This window comes from Pongo pygmaeus, chromosome 2 (genome assembly GCF_028885625.2).
Source record: "Pongo pygmaeus isolate AG05252 chromosome 2, NHGRI_mPonPyg2-v2.0_pri, whole genome shotgun sequence".
NCBI lineage: Eukaryota > Metazoa > Chordata > Mammalia > Primates > Hominidae > Pongo > Pongo pygmaeus.
This window is the reverse complement of record NC_085930.1, coordinates 208,937,668-208,953,524: the sequence shown is the minus strand read 5'-3', so window position 1 is coordinate 208,953,524 and position 15,857 is coordinate 208,937,668. Positions and strand designations below refer to the sequence as shown.

At 39.9% G+C, this 15,857-nt stretch overlaps 1 protein-coding gene across 10 annotated transcripts in view; it reads right to left on the bottom strand.

Moving 5' to 3' along the window:
- The window catches only part of LMLN (leishmanolysin like peptidase), an 84,007-nt gene that overhangs the window by 22,261 nt on the left and 45,889 nt on the right, over nucleotides 1-15,857 (bottom strand). For all 10 annotated transcript variants that reach the window (XM_054480584.2, XM_054480586.1, XM_054480590.1 and 7 more), the window contains 2 exons: nucleotides 4,184-4,316; nucleotides 1,991-2,150 (listed from right to left, as the gene is read on the bottom strand). In XM_054480584.2, coding sequence (XP_054336559.1) covers nucleotides 1,991-2,150; nucleotides 4,184-4,316 — 293 coding nt within the window. The remainder of the gene's footprint in view (nucleotides 1-1,990; nucleotides 2,151-4,183; nucleotides 4,317-15,857) is intronic.

The following is a 15,857-nucleotide window of genomic DNA, read 5'->3' as shown; positions in this document are numbered from 1 at the left end:
GAATTATATAAGCTAAAAAATGCAAATTAGAATAAAACAGAATTCTTTACTTCTTTTGAGTATCAGTCTTTGAAAACTATAGTGATCAGTGTCTAAAATGCGGTTCAGGGCTGGATGTGGTGGCTCAAGCCTATAATTTCAACACTTTGGGAGGCCAAGGAGGGAGGACCACTTGAGGCCAGGAGTTTGAGGCCAGTTTGGGTAACATAGCAAGCCTCATCTCTACAAAAAATTTTAAAAATTAGTCAGGTGTGGAGGTGCATGCCTGTAGTCCTGGCTCTGGGGAGTCTGAGGCAGGAGAATCACTTGAGCCCAGGAGTTACAGGTTACAGTGAGCTATGATGGTGCCACTGCACTCCAACTTGGGTGACAGAGTGAGACCTTGTCTCTAAAAAATAATAATAATAATAATAAAACAGAATTCAGCAAACTGCAACCCTCAGGCCAAATCCTGGCACATTCATTCATGTATGTATTGTCTGTAACTGCTTTCAGACTGTAACAGCTGAGTTGAATAGCTGAATCAGAAAGCTAGAGACTTTATGACCCACAAAGCCCCAAATACTTATAATTTCCCCCATTACAAAAAAAAGTTTGCCAGCTCCAGCTCTAAAACAATAACATGTGACAGTATACCTTTGGCAAATCCATAACTGACAGATCTGTGCATTTCTTTTGCTTTAATACGGAACTGCTGAGTGGTTATCAGTTGTTAGGATATGTATTTATGTATTTATCATTTTGATGTGACATGGGGTCTCACTGTGTTGCCCAGGCTGGAGTGCAGTGGCATGATCTCGACTCACTGCAAACTCCACCTGCTGGGCTGCTCAAGCAATCCTCTGGCCTCGTCCTCCTCCACAGCTGGGACCACAGGTGTGCACCATCACACCTGGCTAATTTTTTGTATTTTTGATACAGACAGGGTTTCACTATGTTGCTCAGCTGGCCTCAAACTCCTGAGCTCAAGCAATTCACCTGCCTTGGCCTCCCAAAGTGCTGTGATTACAGGCGTGAGCCACTGCGCCTGGCCAGGACATTTCTTAAATAGATGAATGATGGGGAAAAATGACTGCAGGAATCCAGTTACATCTGCCAAGTTTAAGAGTAAAAGGTAGGAATACAAAAATTTAGAATTTAAATGCCTTAGTCTGTAATAAAGTACGGAATGGGGTGGGGGTTTGGAGACTAGGTTAAAACTTCCGATGAACACAGAGAGAAAAACTACTTACTGCTCTTTCTTACATCAGATGTGAGAACATTTCTGTTTACAAAGGTAATTAGTATGAGCTGTAACTATTATTGCAGAATACCCAATTGCCATACTGTTAATTCCTTTGATATCTTGTTCATTTATATGTATTAAGAAGAAACAAATAACATGGTGGTATATCTTACTGGCCACGAGACAAGAACATTGTTTTGATATCTGAAGAGTGACATGTTGCTTCTATCTTACATAAAATATACATTCCCCACGAGAGGAAAAAGCAGCTTATCTGAGGTATTTTAATAAAAAGAGGCTGGCATTGGAGGATCTTGCACTGACACAAATTAACTATATCACTTAGTATCTATCCGCCTATCTGGGAAATACAGTAATATCTTCCTTATGTTTCTCATAATGTTTTCAGAAGAATAAAATGTTAAGAATGAAAGTGCTTTGCAAATGGAAAGTGCCGTGCAGCTAGAAGGTATGACTAAAATATAGCGTGTGTGCATGCGTATGCTAATAATCCCTTCGATGGGTCAGGCACAATTGTAAGCACTTACTACATTAATTCATTTAATTCTCACAACTCTCCTCCATCGTACAGATGAAGAAACAGGCAGAGAAAAGTTAAGTCACTTCTTACATACGGATAGCAGCTGAACTATAAAGCAAATTCAGACAGTCCTGCTCTAGGGTCTGTGCCCTTAACCACGATTCTATATTGCTAATATATAATTTTAATATGTATATAATACTTCATTTCACTAGCCGACTAACCTGGTTGATTTTCCAATATTCTACAATCTGAGCTGCGCTGATATTCACCACTTAAATGCCAACTGAATTCCTGACTGAAAGGGCAGTAGTCAGCAATTTCCACGGAACCACCGTAATAAGGCAGATCTTCTGCAGGTATTCCACTGAGTTCATCAAAGTACTGCAGAAAAAATATTGGGAAGACAAGAAAGGAAGAAACATTCTGTATAAAACTGAGGAAGTGCACAGGCAATTTCTTGCAACCCTTTAAAGCCACATAACACAAGATACTAACGTACCTTCTTCATCAACACCACCAAATAAAGAGGACAGTAATGAAACACCAGAGGAGGAGTTAAAGGCTGCTATAATTTTACAAATAAGCAAGGTAAGTAAATGAGTCTTCAGTTATATATCATAATGTTAAATTACACTAATGTTTTAACAGAATGAAGTAGTTTTAATTACACTGAGCAAAAAGAAGTTTTAAGAGTTGACAAATCACAGAACTAATGCATAAAGTTACAACATTTTAAATTTTTCAAGAGTTTTTAGGAGGCAGTTTATACGTTGTTTTGACAAACTTGAAAAAAGTAAAATCTGAGAAAATAAATGAGATCGTATATATAAAATACTTTGCATACCAAAGGTACAAGGCACCAGATAAATTTTATTGTTCCTTTCTTTGTTAAATTAATTTTATGGCCGGGCATGGTGGATCACGCCTGTAATCCCAGCACTTTGGGAGGCCGAGGTGGGCAGATCACCTGAGGTCAGGAGTTCAAGACCAGCCTGGCCAACATATAGTGAAACCCTGTCTCTACTAAAAAAAAAAAAAAAAAATACAAAAATTAGCTGGGTGTGGTGGCGCACACCCGTAGTCCCAGCTACTTGAGAAGCTGCGGCAGGAGAATAGTTTGAACCTGGGAGGCAGAGGTTGAAGTGAGCCGAGATTGCACCACTGCACTCCAGCCTGGTGACACAGCAAGACTCCATCTCCAAAAATAAATAAATAAATAAAAATAAAATAATTGTATGTGTTTTCACACCCCTGGATGCACCAGATAAATTTTTAAAGATGTCACATTTTCCACCAACTTATTGAGTTATATCACTATGCCTATGAATATATTTACTATTTTATGGTATCTGAAGCATTCAGTGAGCTCATAAATATGTGTAGGAAGCTTAAAATTCAGCAGCTTTATTTTAAATTAGCTTCTGAGACATCATTTCTGACAAAAGGTTCCTTTGTAAATGGCAGGTAAAGTTGAGGCTTTGGCAACAAGAAACTTAAAGGTCATGGCCAGGCATGGTGGCTCACGCCTGTAATCCCAACACTTTGGGAGGCCGAGGCGTGCAGATCACATGAGGTCAGGAGTTTGAGACCAGCCTGGCCAACATGGTGAAGCCCTGTCTCTGTTAGAAATACAAAAAGTAGCCAGACATGTTGACTCACACCTGTAATCCCAGCGCTTTGGGAGGCCGAGGCAGATGGATCACTCAAGGCCAGGAGTTCAAGACCAGCTTGGGCAACATGGCGAAACCCCAACTCTACTAAAAATATGAAAATTAGCCAGGCATGGTGGCTCGCAGCTGTAAACCCAGCTACTCGGGAGGCTGAGGCACAAGAATCACTTGAACCTGGGAAGGGGAGGCTGCAGTGAGCTGAGATCTCACCACTGCACTCCAGCCTGGGCGATAGAGTGAGACTCTGTCTCAAAAAAAAAGATAAAAGATAAAAAGAAACATAAAGGTCAAATCAGAGATCCAGACAAGATATGTGGGACCATTTCCTTAATCTTTCAGATCCCACGAATCAAATCTTTTCCAAAGCAGGGTTTCCAAGTCTTCTAATTAACTGGATTAGAGTACTTAAGTTATTTTCTTTAAAGATTTTTTTTTCTGTGTAAATTAGAGGAATTTAAATAGCAAGGCTTTGGAAACAATTAGAAAACATAAACAGGTAAAAACAGATCAAATATTCAAATTATTCTTGCCATTATTATAAGACACTGCTAGATTTTAACTAAGTGCTATCAATTAGGACATTAGTTATAAAGAAATGGAAGCATTATTCCATTTTTTTCTAACTTACAGAAAACAAACAAGGCCTTATAAATTAAGAAACTTAAGAGAATTTACTCCTTTAGTTAAAATGGAGACTACTTTTGAAAAGCTGATTCCTGAAACTGTGCCCCAGCCCCGTTTTACCTGGTATTCCTGTGGTAAAGGCTTAGGGAACTTCTGCAAATTACACACGGCAACTGCTCTCTGGTCCTGTCTGCAAGTTAGCTGCAGTGGGTTACTTCTGAGCGTGTCACAGTAAGGGCTCAGCATCTGTCTCCTGCAAACAAGGAGAAGTACCATGGTATCAAACTTTAAAGAAAATACTGCAAGTCCATTATACAGCCAACAAATGGAATTCCAGATCCTGGCCTAAAAATACAAACCTTCATAATTAACAAATGGGATTCTCGGAAAGAGATGGAGGCAATGTCCCCTCTGCCCTGCAGCTACAGAGAGTGGAATTTTCTCTACTCAATAATGTGACAGTTTGTTTAATTGACCACCTTCACCAGACAATCTTATTTTCCTGTGCAAAATGAAGATTGTGTGAATATTCCTAATTGTTACCAACTTGTTCTGTTCCGTTAAATGTAATATTGAAAGTATAATTTGAAAAAAGGGCATGTAAATTATCAAAAGATATCAGAATGTTGCACTGTCTTGCAAAAATAACCTTCAAACAAACCTGTAATTCTTAGCAGTCATCAAATTGACAATTGACAATATAAAAATTATATTAATATCACAATAGCAACTTTATAAATAAAATCTCAGTATTCCGAAATAATAGAAATCCTATTAATACTGGTCTACCAAATTGTAATAGAATCATTGACAATTTTCCTCTTCTTCCACGTATTTCTTAAGGGAAAAAAAAGCCTGTATTAAATATTTCTTATTTTAAGGAAAACTGATGACTTGTCTTATTTAAATGAACATGGTGTATTAGCATACATCTTTAGGGAGTTAGACCTTCCTAAGATGAAACACGTAAAATACTTACCACAGTCTTCAGCAAATTGGAAGCAGCACAGCATAACAGCAAACCAAAGTCATCACACAGGTCTGGGTTCAAACACCAGCACCAGCCACATTTCTGTGGAATTTACTTAACTTTCCTGAGCTTCAACCACAAAGTACTCAGTGCCTGGCACATGCAGGCTACTCGATAAATGTAATTTCTGCTGTTTATACCATTTTCATAAAATCTTCATATAAGGCAATATTTTAACTTCCCATGATAAAGCTTCCAATCAATATGGAAGTTCATATTCCAATAGTTCTTAATCAGTTACTTTCTCGATACCATGAAAGTCATTTCTGTTTTTTGTCTAAAACCAAAAGGCATATTACATTTACTTTAAATTATATAAAATGAGTTTTGGCTAAATGAATAAAGAGGAAAAAAGAAGTTAAAAGTTAGTGATTTTAAACATTCCAAAGTTAGAGCTGTCTAAGATTCATGGCTTACAAATTCCAGAGAAGCACTGTCAAGAGAGCGGGAAAAGGTGTATATCTGTGCTGCCCAATATGGCAGCCACTAATCATGTATGTCACTTCAAAGGTGACTAGTTAACTAAGGAACTTATTTATTTATTTATTTTGAGATAGAGTCTTGCTCTGTCGCCAGGCTGGAGTGCAGTGGTGTGATCTTGGCTCACTGCAAGCTCCACCTCCCGGGTTCAAGCAATTCTCCTGCCTCAGCCTCCCAAGTAGCTGGGACTACAGTTGTGTGCCACTACACCCAGCTAATTTTTGTATTTTTAGTAGAGACGGGGTTTCATCATGTTGGCCAGGATGGTCTCAATCTCCGGACCTCGTGATCTGCCCGCCTCTGCCTCCCAAAGTGCTGGGATTACGGTCATGGGCCACCATGCCCGGCCCTGAGGAGCTAAATTTTAAATGGTATTTAACTTTAATTTAAATGTAAGTTTAACTACATGTGGCTAATGGGACCATATTAGACAGTATAGCTCTAGAGCCAATATTAACACCAAATGAGCTAGGCAGAGGAGTTGGGTGATTTATCAGTTTTAGTTGCTTCGAACATAGAAAGAACCTTATTTTAAGTAGGTGTAGATTCAAGTGATTCAAAGAAGTATGGCTCTGCCTATGCTCACTCAACTAATCCCTTCTCACCCTGGTTTCCCAACAATGGAGAAGAGTCACAAATGGCGAAGCCCAGAAGTTAAGCATCAGCTCCTGTGCTTGAGAACAGCCACACTGGAATCTCTAACATACATACAGGCAGACTGGGTCTGGGAGAAGAGTCACAATTGACGAAGCCCAGAAGTTAAGCATCAGCTCCTGTGCTCAAGAACAGCCACACTGGAATCTCTAACATACATACAGGAGGACTGGGTCTGCGGTGTCAGAAGATGGCTTCTATCCTGTAAATGATCCTGAACTTCAATGCCTCACAAGTGGGACATTTGAATGACTGTGACAGGGGTCAGCAAACTCAACTCTTGGGTCAAATCCTGACCACAACCTGTTTTTTTTTCTTGTCGATTTTTTGTTTTTGAGACAGGGTCTCGTTGCCCAGGCTGGAGTGCAGTGGCACAACCATTGCTCACTGCAGCCTTGATCGTCTCGGTTCAAGCAATCCTCCCACCTCAGCCTCCCAAGCAAGTGGGACTACAAGCATGTACCACCATGCTCATTTACTTTCTGTAGAGATGGGGAAGATGACAGGAACGTGGCCATGCCCATTTGTTTTGCCTCTTGCTGTATAAAAGTAGAGGTAAGTAGTTGTGACAGAGACTGTAATAACCCTCAAAACCTAAAATATTTACTATTTGGACTTCAAAAAAAAAAAACCTTGCTGACAGTGGCTTATGAATCAAAGGATAGGAGAGAATTCAGGGGACCCACAGTTTTAGTTTTTAAGAATAAAGAAGTAGAAGTCCCTTCTGTTTCTGGTCTTAGGTGATGTTATAATTGGGACCAAAAGGGGAATAAACAGAGTTGGCAACTGTTAACAGAAAAGTGAACAAACAAAAACCTCCCTAAGCTCTTGCAGCTGCAGTGTGAGTTACATACTTCCTTTGACACACCGGAACAGTGGTTCCCAAACTCCATTACACATAAAATCACTTGGGAATTTATTAAAACAAACTCACACAATGCTAGTGCCTGGCTCTTAGCACAGTCATGATTTAATTAGTAACCGGAGTATGGAGAGTTTTTCAAGTTCTCTAAATGATTTTCATAAGCAGCAAAATTTAAGAACTGGCAGGTCAAGCTGTAGTGCAGGGGTAACAAGCTGGGGACACCCAGAGTGGTTGCCGGTGCTTCCAGCTACTGCCTATTATCTTCACATTAGGGTTACAACTCAGAGGTCAGACTCCGTCATAGAAACTACAAGTGATTTAAATTGCTTTATGACCTAACCTAGGTAAGAAAAGATGAGAATAACATTTTCTTTTCCTTTTTGTTTTTTTTTTTTTGCAACAGGGTCTTGCTGTCACCCACACTGGAGTGCAGTGGCATGATCACAGCTCACCACAGCTGTGACCTCCTGGGCTCAAGGGGTCCTCTCACCACAGCCCCCAAGTAGCTGGGACTACACGGCCATGCCACCACGCCAGCCTAATTTTTTTACTTTGTAGAGATGGAGTCATGTTGCCCAGTCTGGTCTCAAACTCCTGGGCTCAAGCCATCTTCCCTCTTCCCAAAGTGCTGGGATTACAGGTATAAGCCACCACACCACACCCGGCCCACCAGGGGAATTTTTTTTAATATAAAAGTAGAAATATAAGTACCACTTCTAATTCCTGGAAGATGGACTAGATAAGCTTTTCTCTATTCCTCCTTCTAAGTACAACTAAAAAGCCAGACACTGTAAATCAAAGAAGCAAAAGAAGACTCTGAAGGGTGAAGAGAAGTCAGACTAGTTGGTAGAGAGAATTCAGACTAGTTAGGGGACTCTGAAGGGTGGAGAGAAGTCAGACTAGTTAGGGGACTCTGAAGGGTGGAGAGAAGTCAGACTAGTTAGGGGACTCTGAAGGGTGGAGAGAAGTCAGACTAGTTAGGGGATTCTGACGGGTACAGAGAAGTCAGACTAGTTAGGGGACTCCGACGGGTACAGAGAAGTCAGACTAGTTAGGGGACTCTGAAGGGTGGAGAGAAGTCAGACTAGTTAGGGGATTCTGACGGGTACAGAGAAGTCAGACTAGTTAGGGGACTCTGATGGGTGGAGAGAAGTCAGACTAGTTAGGGGACTCTGAAGGGTGGAGAGAAGTCAGACTAGTTAGGGGATTCTGACGGGTACAGAGAAGTCAGACTAGTTAGGGGACTCCAACGGGTACAGAGAAGTCAGACTAGTTAGGGGACTCTGAAGGGTGGAGAGAAGTCAGACTAGTTAGGGGACTCTGAAGGGTACAGAGAAGTCAGACTAGTTAGAGGACTCTGATGGGTGGAGAGAAGTCAGACTAGTTAGAGGACTCTGAAGGGTGGAGAGAAGTCAGACTAGTTAGGGGACTCTGAAGGGTGGAGAGAAGTCAGACTAGTTAGGGGACTCTGATGGGTGGAGAGAAGTCAGACTAGTTAGGGGATTCTGACGGGTGGAGAGAAGTCAGACTAGTTAGGGGATTCTGACGGGTACAGAGAAGTCAGACTAGTTAGGGGACTCTGACGGGTGGAGAGAAGTCAAACTAGTTAGGGGACTCTGAAGGGTGGAGAGAAGTCAGACTAGTTAGAGGACTCTGACGGGTGGAGAGAAGTCAAACTAGTTAGGGGACTCTGACGGGTGGAGAGAAGTCAGACTAGTTAGGGGACTCTGACAGATGGAGAGAAGTCAGACTAGTTAGGGGACTCTGATGGGTGGAGAGAAGTCAGACTAATTAGGGGACTCTGATGGGTGGAGAGAAGTCAGACTAGTTAGGGGACTCTGAAGGGTGGAGAGAAGTCAGACTAGTTAGGGGATTCTGACGGGTACAGAGAAGTCAGACTAGTCAGGAGACTGTGATGGGTGGAGAGAAGTCAGACTAGTTAGGGGACTCTGAAGGGTACAGAGAAGTCAGACTAGTTAGGGGACTCTGACGGGTGGAGAGAAGTCAGACTAGTTAGGGGACTCTGAAGGGTGGAGAGAAGTCAGACTAGTTAGGGGACTCTGAAGGGTGGAGAGAAGTCAGACTAGTTAGGGGACTCTGAAGGGTGGAGAGAAGTCAGACTAGTTAGGGGACTCTGAAGGGTAGAGAGAAATCAGACTAGTTATGGGGCTCTGAAGGGTGGAGAGAAGTCAGACTAGTTAGGGGGCTCTGAAGGGTACAGAGAAGTCAGACTAGTTAGGGGACTCTGAAGGGTAGAGAGAAGTCAGACTAGTTAGGGACTTCAGGACTCAAAGACTGATACAGTGGTGAATTCTCTCAACAACTGATAGACCAACTAGGCAGGAAATCAGCAAGGATATAGGACTTAACATCATCAACCAACAGGATGTAATTGACATTTATGCAACACTCCACCCAACGTCAGAATGTACATTCTTTTCAAGTGCCCATGAAATGTATATCAAGATTGGCTGGGCACGGTGCCTCACGCCTGTAATCCCAACACTTTGGGAAGCCAAGGCGGGCGGATCAGCTGAGGTCAGGAGTTCAAGACCAGCCTGGTCAACAGAATGAAACTCCGTCTCTACTAAAAATAAAAAAATTAGCCGGGCATGGTGGTGGGCGCCTGTAGTCCCAGCTACTTGGAAGGCTGAGGCAGGAGAAGAGCTTGAGACTCGGCACCAGAGGCTGCAGTAAGCCGAGACTGCACCACTGCACTCCAGCCTGGGTGGCAGAGTGAAACTCCATCTCAAAAAAATTTAAAAAATAAAAAAACACTTTTTGATGGGGTTGTTTGTTTTTTTCTTGTAAATTTGAGTTCATTGTAGATTCTAGATATTAGCCCTTTGTCAGATGAGTAGATTGCAAAAATTTTCTCCCATTCTGTAGGTTGCCTGTTCACTCTGATGGTAGTTTCTTTTTCTGTGCAGAAGCTCTTTAGTTTAATTAGATCCCATTTGTCAATTTTGGCTTTTGTTGCCATTGCTTTTGGTGTACCGTCTCACACCAGTTAGAATGGCAATCATTAAAAAGTCAGGAAACAACAGGTGCTGGAGAGGATGCGGAGAAATAGGAACACTTTTACACTGTTGGTGGGACTGTAAACTAGTTCAACCATTGTGGAAGTCAGTGTGGCAATTCCTCAGGGATCTAGAACTAGAAATACCATTTGACCCAGCCATCCCATTACTGGGTATATACCCAAAGGATTATAAATCATGCTGCTATAAAGACATATGCACACGTATGTTTACTGCGGCACTATTCACAATAGCAAAGACTTGGAACCAACCCAAATGTCCAACAATGATAGACTGGATTAAGAAAATGTGGCACATATATACCATGGAATACTATGCAGCCATAAAAAATGATGAGTTCATGTCCTTTATAGGGACACGGATGAAGCTGGAAACCATCATTCTCAGCAAACTGTCACAAGGACAAAAAACCAAACACTGCATGTTCTCACTCATAGGTGGGAATTGAACAATGAGAACACATGGACACAGGAAGGGGAACATCACACACTGGGACCTGTTGTGGGGTCGGGGGACGGGGGAGGGATAGCATTAGGAGATATACCTAATGCTAAATGACGAGTTAATGGGTGCAGCACACCAACATGGCACATGTATACATATGTAACAAACCTGCATGTTGTGCACATGTACCCTAAAACTTAAAGTATAATAATAAAAAAATAAAAAACATATATCAAGATAAGACCATATCTTGGGCCATAAAACAAACATGAACAAATTTAAAAGAACTCAAATCATACAGCATATATTCTCCAAATACAATTCAACAACAAAAAGTAACAGAAAAATTTCCAAATATTTATATACTAAACAACACACTTCTGAATAATCCATGGGTCAAAGAAGAATCTCAAGGAAAAATTTTTAAAAATACATTGAACTGAATGAAAATAAAAATACAACATATTGAAATTTGTGAGACAAAGCTAAAGAAATGCTGAGAGGAAAATTTATAGCAACAAATAGCTACGTTAGAAACAGGAAATATCTCAAATCAATAATCTCAAAAATCAAGATTAAGAAGAGAAAAATAGGCCAGGCACAGTGGCTCACGACTATAATCCCAGCACTTTGGGAGGCCGAGGTGGGCCGATTGCTAGAGCCCAGGAGTTCAAGACTAGCCTGAGCAATACAGTGAAACCCTGTCTCTACAAAAATACAAAAATTTAGCTGGGTGTGGTGGTGTGTGCCTGTAGTCCCAGCTACTCGAAAGGCTGAGGAGAAAGGTTCGCTTGAGCCCAGGAGGTCAAGTCTGCAGTGAGCCTCATGATCGCACCCATTGTACTCAAGCCTGGGCAACAGACCTTGTCTTATTTTAAAAATAAAACAAAACAAAAAAAGCTAGGCGTGGTGACTCACACCTGTCATCCCAGCACTTTGGGAGGCCAAGGCATGCAGATCACTTGAGGTCAGGAGTTCAAGACCAGCCTGGCCAACATGGTGAAATCCTTACTAAAAAATACAAAATTAGCAGGGTGTGGTGGTGTGCACCTGTAGTCCCAGCTACTTGGGAGGCTGAGGCAGGAGAATTTTTTGAACCCGGGAGGCGGAGGCTGCAGTGAGCCAAGACTGTGCCACTGCACTCCAGCCTGGGCGACAGAGTGAGACTCCATCTCAAAAAATAATCATCATAATAATAATTAAATAAATAAGCCAAAAACAAGCAGTGGGAAGGATATAGCAGGGAGCAGAAATCAATGAATTTGAAAACAAAAAACAATAGAAGACATCAACAATACAAAAAGCTGGTTCTTTAAGATCAGTAAAATTGGCAAACCTCTAGAAAAAGATAAAGAGAACATGCAAAATTACCAATATCAGGACTGAAAAGAGATATCACAACAGACCCCATAGGATGGATATCCCATCCTCCATGATGAGATTATTTCACAGTGTATGCCTCATTTACCCCATAAATATATACACCTAGTATGTACCAACAAAAATTACAAATTAAAACAGACCCTACAGATGTCAAAAGAATAATAATGTAATACTACAAAAAACCCTATACATATAAACTTGATAACTTAGACAAAATGGACCAATTCCTCAAAAAACATGTTACCACAATTCATGCACTATGAAACAGATGATAAGAATAGCCCTGTAACTATTAAAGAAGTTTAATTTACAATAATTCACAATTTTAAGACTTCCAAAAGAGAAATCTCCAGGCCCAGATGTTTCACTGGAGAATGCTACCAAACACTTAGAGAAGAATTAACACCAATTTTATACAATCTCTTCCAGAAAAATAGAAGAGGAGGAAAAACTTCCTAGTTCATTTTATAAAGCTAGTATTACTCTGATACAAAAACTAGACAAAGATGGTACAAAAAAGAACTTTTTTCTTTTCAAAGAAAATGATCAGAGTTAAAGAGAGGAATTACAAAATGATAAAGGAATCAGTACTCTATGAAAATATAACAATCCTAAACATGTGCGTACCTAAGTATAAAGTGTCAAAATATGTAAGTCAAAATGGATAGAACTGCAAGATGAAATAGATGAATCCATTATTATCACTGCAGATTTGAATATCCATTTCTCAGAAATGGACAGATGCAGCAGGCAGAAAATCAGTAAGGACGTAGTTGAGTTCAACAGCACCATTAACAAACTGGATATAGCTGACTCTACAGACTACTTCAACCAAAAACAGCAGACAACATATTTTTTTGAAGCTTACACGGTGCACTCACCAAGACAGACCACATTCTGGGCCATGAAACACACCTTAACAAATATAAAAGAGAAATCATACCATGTTCTGCTCTCTTACAACAATGGAATTAAACTAGAAATCAGTAACAGAAAGATAGCTGGAACATCTCAAAATAGCTGGAAATTAAACAAAGCACTTTTAAATAATACAGTGGTCAAAGAAGAAATCTCAAGAGAAAGTTAAAAATATTTTGAACTTGAAGTGACACAAGAGTTTTGAATTAAAAGAAAGAGAAAAATATTTTGAACTGAATCAAAATAAAAATAAGGCATGATAAACACCTCATCAGATACTGGGATTTATTCTTCAGAGTATTATATAAATCATTTATTTATTTATGTAGAGATGGGGTCTCACTCTGCTGCCCAGGATGGAGTGCAGTGGTGCAGTCATAGCTCACTGCAGCCTTGAGTTTCCGGGCTCAAGTAATCCTCCTGCTTCAGCCTTCTGAGTAGCTGGGACTACAGGCATGTGCCACCAAGCCCACCTCATTTTTGTATTTTGTTGTAGAGATGGGCTTTTGCCATGTTGTCCAGGCTAGTCTTGAACTCCTGGGCTCAAGCAATCAGCCTGCCTCAGCCTCCCAAAGTGCTAGGATTACAAGTGTAAGCCACCATGTCTGGGCAGAAATAATAATTTAAATCAAGCCAATATTAAGTATGACAGGGGAGCCCATTATTTGCTCATTTAGTAATAATTATTATGTATTTCATGAATTTTCTTCTTACTATTATTTTTTAAATCTCTCTTACTGGAAGGATATACCTGTTTTTCAAAATGTGTCAGATTTGAAAAAGATCAAGTTTAACTGACAAAATATAATTGTTCTGAGAGCCATACTGATTAATTAAAGGTAAAATAATTGGGGGAAAAAGAAAACTCCAGATCTATATTCATCACAAATATAGAAACAAAAATCCACAACAAAATAATAGTACATAGAATTTAGCAACATACAGAAATAATTATAAGCCATGACCAAGTGGGGTTTACTCCAAGAATGCAAGGGTGATTTAATATTTGAAAATCAACCAATGAAATCCACCATATTAACAGGTGAAAAAAATCACTTGATTATGCATAGCAACTAAAGTAGAAAGAGCATTTGACAGAAGGCAATATCCATTCATGATTAAAGCTCTCAGAAACACAGGAATAGACAGCTACTTTCTCAACTTGATAAAGAACATGTATAAAAAATCTGCAGCTAACATTATATTTAATAATGAAAGACTGAATGTTTTCTCCCATGTTTATGGATTGGAAAACTCAACACAGTAAAAATGTCAATTCTCCTCAAACTGACACACAGGGTTAATGCAGCTCCTAGCAAAATCCCTGCAAGTCTTTTGGCAGATACAGACAAGATAATTGTAAAATGTAGATGGAAATGCAAAGGAACCAAAACAGCCAGAACAATTTTAAAATAAAGTGGAAAGAATCAGTCTACCCAATTTCAAGACTTATTAAATAATTACAGTAATTAAGGACTGTGTTTTATTGGTGGAGGCAGAGACACATGGATCACTGGAACAGAACGGAAAACACAGAAACAGATAGAAACAGGTCACCACAAATACACCCAACTGATTGTTTCTGCCAAAGGCACAAAAGCAATTCCACGAAGGAAAGATAGCCTTTTCAACAAATGGTTGAAAAGCAATTGCCTATCCGTACACAAAGAAACAAACCTTGATCTAAGTCTCCCACCTTACACAAAACTTAACTCAAATGAATCATAGACTTAAATGTAAAGTGTAAAACTACAAAACTTTTGAAAAAAACATAAGAAAACTTTCAAGATCTAGAGCTTGGCAAACACTTCTTAGACTTGACATCAAACACACAATAAGAGGACAAACTGATATTCTGGACTCCATCAAAACTAAAAACATTTGCCCTACAAAAGCCCCTGTTAAAAGGACAAAAAGACAAGCTATGAACTGGGAGAAAATATCTGCAAACCACATATCTGACAAAGGACTACTACCCAGAATACATGAAGAACTCTCAAAACTCAACAGTAAAAAACAATCCAATTAGAAAATTGGCTTAAGAGATGAAGAGGGTGGACGCAGTGGCTCACGCCTATAATCCCAGCACTTTGGGAGGCTGAGGCGGGTGGATCACGAGGTCAGGAGTTCGAGACCAGCCTGGCCAACATGGTAAAACCCCATCTCTACTAAAAATTCAAAAATTAGCCAGACATAGTGGTACGTGCCTGTAGTCCCAGCTACTCCGGAGGCTGAGGCAAAAGAATTGCTTGAAGCTGGGAGGCGGATGTTACATTGAGGCAAGATTGCACCACTGCACTCCAGCCTGGGTGACTGAGCGAAACTCCGTCTCAAAAAAAAAAAAAAGACGAAGAGACAATTTGCCAAAGAGGATATATTATCAGCGAGTAAGCACATGAAAAGAGGTTCAACATCATTAGCCTTTAGGGAAACACAAATTAGAACCAAAATAAAATATCACTACGCTCCTATCAGAATCGATTAAACAAAAAATTGTGACAATGCCAAATGCTGGCAAAGATGTGGAGAAACTGTATCACTTACACGTCACTGTTAGGAATTAAAAAGTTTGGCAGTTTCTTACAAAATTAAACCTGTAATTACTTAATGAGCCAGTAACTGCATTCCTGGCACTTTTTCTGGAGAAATAAAGATATATGTTCACACACAAACCTGTACATAAATGTTCACAGCAACTTCATTCATAATAGTCCAAAACTGGAAACAATCCAGATGTCCTTCAAAGTGTGAATGTTTAAACAAACTGTGGTGTATCATACTGCGGAATATTAATCAGCCATAAAAAGTGAAATTATTGATATATACAACAACCTGGATAAATTTCCAGAGAATTATGCTGAGTAAAAAAAGCCATGCTCAAAAGTTCACATACAATATGAATTCATTCATGTAACATTTTTGTTGTTGTTGTTGCTTTGTCTTTTTTGAGACAGAGCCTCACTCTGTCACCCAGGGTAG